Raw genomic sequence first — 5,168 nt, forward strand, 5'->3', positions numbered from 1 at the left:
AAGAGAAAAGCCTAAACAGAAAGAATACATTTTCTCAGAGTATTGTAGTTATCCCGCCCCCCGCAACCTTTTTTTTTTTTAATTGGAGTCTTCTTTTTCTGTTTTGTTTTATTCGTTTGTTTGCCTGTTATTTTAAATTTAATATTGAGGGGTTGAGTTGATGGCAGAGAATAGGGGGCACTTCCTAAGTAGAAGCATGCATATTTTAAAAATTATATTAACAATTCTTAATAATGAATTAAGCCCTGATCTATGCTTCACTTTATGCATGTGACAAATCCCATTGAGTTCACCTGGCCTACTCAACAGTAAAATAAAGCTACTAAATAAGCATTTTCAGACAAGGGTAAGGGTTAATGCCCAACATTTTTGTGATCAGGCATTATCAATGAGGTCATTATCCACATCTAGGCAATTCTCAAGAGGCAGAAAATCTCCAACAAATAACGCATTAAGTTTTAAGAAAATGTAAACTGTGAATGTTATGCTTAGGAAACATTTTGCAGAGCTGTTTACATATTCTAGTTTTACTAATATATGAAAAAGCAGAAGGATTTAAAAGTGTATTGATGAGTTCTAGTTCAAACATTGCATCTGTAGCATCATCAGCATCAGTAAACAACAAAAAGTCTATACTTAGTGTATTCCCCTTCAAGCCTTTTTCATTCAGGAATATCAAATATACTTTAAAAGTAACTAAAAACCCCCTTAGACAGCTAAGTGTTATCACACTTTTACAGACGAAGAACCTGAGCGATAGGGAGAATAATATAACAGTGCTGCTCCTATTTAAGTAAATGGCAAAATTTCCATTGACTTGTGTCATCAGAATCAGCTCCTACCTGATTCATTGTAAATAAAGGAAGCTTATGAAGGATCTAAGAACAGATTCTAGGATGTATATTATTTACAGAAGGAGCCTTTTCCTTTTCCCAGCTTTTGGCGTTAACTCGTTGTACTCTTAAATTTCACCTTCAGATTAAGGAAACAGTGATGGGTGGTACTCCAGTGACCAACTGGTACTTGAAAACCAGAATTTCCAAAATCTTGTTTGCACAACAAAGTTTTGCTGACAGAGCTATATACATTCAAATTCTGAACAGACTACCTCTTCCTTGATGAAGAAGCTATGCAAACAAAACCCTGATATGCTAAAAAAGGATTTTAGTCAGTTTACTTTGTGACATGTGGAGAGATGGTGTAACTACACTAGCAGAAAAATTCCTCCAGTACATGATGCATTTCCATTAGGAAATCAGCTGGCACAGATATGCTAGCACCACCATAGCAGCAAAACCACCTAAATAACATTTCTACAGACAATCAGGAAAGTGTTTGAAAGAGGGACGGTGTCAGGTTTCTAAATTTCCTTCACCTCCACCTTTGTGGTACCATGGAACCAAATGATGCACATTCATATAATCCTAAGAAGTAACCAGTTATTCATTATATTATAAAGAATTTATAATTCACTTCCCCTTTTTCAAATACTCTCCCAAATGTCTGCATAAAAGTTATTATATAGGGGCTTCTGCTGCTGTGGTGGTGCTAGCATACCTGTGCTAGCAGAGGTCCCTAATGGATATGCACCATGCACTGGTGAAGACGTTTTTCTGGTAGTGTAGCTACTCCATCTCTCCATGTGTCACATCCTAAACTGATGTGTGTGTGTGTGTGTGTGTGTGTGTGTGTGTGTGTGTGTGTGTGTGTGTACCACACACACACACACACACACAAACAATTAAATCAGTGACTGCTTTTAAAAACTAAAACCATTCTTCTTCATTCCTTGCCAATATTATCAAAAATAAAAACTTATCTGTGGAAATCTTAATTATAAAACTCTTGTCTAAGTGCACAGATTAATGTGGATTCAAATGTTATAACACAGCCTCACCTATTCAACAAATATATCTAAGCAAGTATAACAACTTTTGAATTGTGTACTAACCAGATGTAGATCCATGCATGTAGAATTGTGGTCACAAGCATTGATAATACAGTCATTGATGTCCTGGTCACACTTTGGCCCTGCATATCCAGGATTGCATAAACAATAGAAGCTGTCAACAACTGCAATTACAAACAAAGTATTTCAGCACTGTGATGCTCATTTAGGGTTTTAGCTATACATTTACAATAACATTTCTCAAGCAATGTTATAACCATCATAGACAATTCCTGAATGGTATTTTGGACTGACTTTAAAAAGTACAATGCTACATAAGTGTGGAAAAACATAGCCAACACTTTTGAAATCAGTTGTCTTGTAGTGTATATTATCTTATTTTTTTATATTTTGAAATTTAAGAAATCATCTAAATTATATGTTTTTTTTCAGAAATAGGCAAAGGGATAATATCCACCCATCATAAGCATGATGGGTAAGTCCATCTATGAGAATATTGGGTATTTTTACCTAAAAACTGAATTCAAGTAAATATATGAAGTGTTTTGGTTTTTGTTTTGTTTTAAGTGAGGACTACCTCACACTAAAACACTATGTATAGAAGTGCTCCATGGACATTTTATAGTGCTGTAATTTAGAGCACTTTTTATGGCACTCAAGAGTGACAGTGCTCTTAAACACGACAAAAGTGCAGTGTTTGATAAGGAGGCCTCTGATCCTCCCTGCACTTTCTACAGTAGGAGGCAGGGGCACTCCACAGCCTCCTGAGGCTACAACAAACTGCAGACACCAGCAGACCAGTAGAGAAGGCAGATCTCACCCACACTGACAGCTTGGCTCCAAGTATCTGGTCCCCAGCAATGCAGACTTTCAACGTGTGCGCGCGCACATGCCCCACACATGGGGCACCCAAGCATCTGGTCCCCCCCTCCCCAACCACACATGGCCTCAGGGTGTGTGTGTGTGTGTGTGTGTGTGTGTGCGCGCACATACATGTGTGCACATGCATGCATGTGTGTGCACGTATGCAAACCTTTCATCTGTGGCATGTCCCTTTCATCCTTCTTAGCGGGTAATGGGTTCCATGTCTGCCACAGGGCTGGGCAGCACCTGCTAAAGCCCATGGGATACTGGCAAAATTGTCAGAAACGTGACCAGTGTACAAAATTTATTTAAAGTGCTGTAGATGTAGTTTGCGAAAGTGCTGTAAAATACAGCACTTTAAACTTAATATCTCATTTAACAAGGGTTAACTTAAAGTGCTGTACCCATTTTTAAAGTGCTATAAAGCTGCGCACTTCTGTTATGTCACAACAATAAGGCACTTTAAATGGTGAAAAAAGCAACTTCTGTAAAACTTGCCGAAGCGTTGGAATTTCACTTCTGATGCAGTTTCATATTGCACTGTAATCTTCACAAGCTAATGTTCAGAATCCTTCTTCTTTTTCATCATTAATAATGTAAAGAGAGCAGTATCTTTGGAGTGCTACATCTATACAAGGAACCAGTGACAGCAGTAATTGCAGTTCTTACAGGCCTGGATTTATTATAACCTCAAATAGGTCCCTGGTTTCTTCATTATCTCTAAGCCTTACCATGTAATCTATGCTGTCACTCTGTCTCTGTACATGTAGCTGCTATTACTCTCATTAAATGCTTTGGGTCCTTTGTGGCAACAGCATTTTTCATCTGCTAGGAAATGTTTAGCTTTCTCTGACTCCTGGGTTTCCACAGTCATGATTTTGTACACAGGATGGTGGAACTGAGACCACTGAGGAGTACAAGTCAAGCCCAAAGGCATTACAAAAAGACAAGATAACCAGAGAAGAATTGGCACTTTGTTAGTATGAGAAACTTTACTTCCATTCTGTATCTCATCCGAGTTCATGTTTATAAATCTGACTGATCCAATATGCAGTAAATAAAACACAAATGAAAATAGGCTAGGAGTTAAATTAGTATGCTAAATAAAATGTGAAGTCAATTAGCTCACTCCCATATCTAAATACATGGGATGCATAAAACTTTTTAAAACTTAAAATTGTTTCATAAACTCAAAAAGAGAGAGAAAGTTTTATGCAATTATGTGTGTAGACATTCTCAATTAGATTCTCAACCGGTATAAATTTGCACAAATACTCTCAAGTCAGCAGAGCTGATTTATACCATCTGCAGATCTGGCTCAATATTATTATATTCCAGAAGTTTAATATAACACAGATACACACACTGCTCAGGTTTCTTGCGACTTGCACAAAATACAGATTTTACATAAGCTATATTTATAATCAAGACAAATCTAAATTATACATAAATCCATGCTGATGTGTTAACACGTTGTTTGGAAAGAAGTTTCTATTGCTTTTGAAAAGAAATAGATAATGATCATTGTTTGTTATTACTGATATTTAGTAAGTTGAAACTGTTAAAGAAGGAAATTAAGTCAATCTGTTGTATTCCAGTATTGAAATCTATGGTATTCATATGATTCAGCTAGGTAGTAGATATATAGATAACAGTACAAAGCAGAGTTCAGAAGTGGTGTGGACTGAACTGCTCCACTGGTCTTTATCTTTGTCCTCTATACAAGCAAGCAGTAAGAAGGATGGTGTCAGTGCTATTGAGCTTCGCTCATCAAAAGATCACTCTATTCTGAATCCAGTGAAGTAGGTTGTCATCTATGTGTACATACAGATCATAGAACCATAGAAATTTAGTGTTGGAAGGGACCTCAGGAGGTCATCCAGTCCAACCCTCTGCTCCCAACTAGATCATCCCAGCCAAAGTTTTGTCTAACCAGGTTTTGAAACCACTCAAGGATGGAGCTTCCACCACTTCTCTGGGTAATCTGTTCCAGTATTTTACTACCCTCCTAGTGAGAGTTTAGTTGCCACATTGATTGACACATTAGTTGTGACATCTAGATGGGCATTTTTGTTAGGCTGAACTAAATGTGGCATCTGTACCAATATTTAGGGGTTTAAAGTGGGCCATAAAGGGCAGGCCCGATCTAAATTAGTTCACACACACAGGTGAACCAACTCAGACTGGGAACAGGTAAGCCTGATCTATTGAATGTCTGCACACATTCAGTGCACAGCCCCAGGGCTGGGAAAGGTCAGCTGCTTACCCCAGCCCTGGAGTTATATTCTTCCTGCACTTCCCTCCCCCAACTCTGGTTTGGCTTTTTATCCCTTTGTCCCCTCAACCTCCAGACAGACAACCCTCCCTGTAGACCCTCTGATCTCACCACCCCTTT

The 5,168-nt window shown here is 38.1% G+C and overlaps 1 protein-coding gene across 1 annotated transcript in view; it reads right to left on the reverse strand.

Annotated features, from left to right (window-relative positions):
* Positions 1 to 5,168, reverse strand: part of LOC102385954 (protein eyes shut homolog) — a gene marked incomplete at its 3' end in the record, with an annotated part of 147,677 nt that overhangs the window by 127,594 nt on the left and 14,915 nt on the right. The window contains exon 3 of the mRNA XM_014523622.1: positions 1,952 to 2,073. Within this exon, the coding sequence (XP_014379108.1) occupies positions 1,952 to 2,073 (122 nt within the window). The remainder of the gene's footprint in view (positions 1 to 1,951; positions 2,074 to 5,168) is intronic.

Source organism: Alligator sinensis, unplaced genomic scaffold, assembly GCF_000455745.1.
Source record: "Alligator sinensis unplaced genomic scaffold, ASM45574v1 scaffold960_1, whole genome shotgun sequence".
In the NCBI taxonomy this organism is placed as follows: Eukaryota; Metazoa; Chordata; order Crocodylia; family Alligatoridae; genus Alligator; species Alligator sinensis.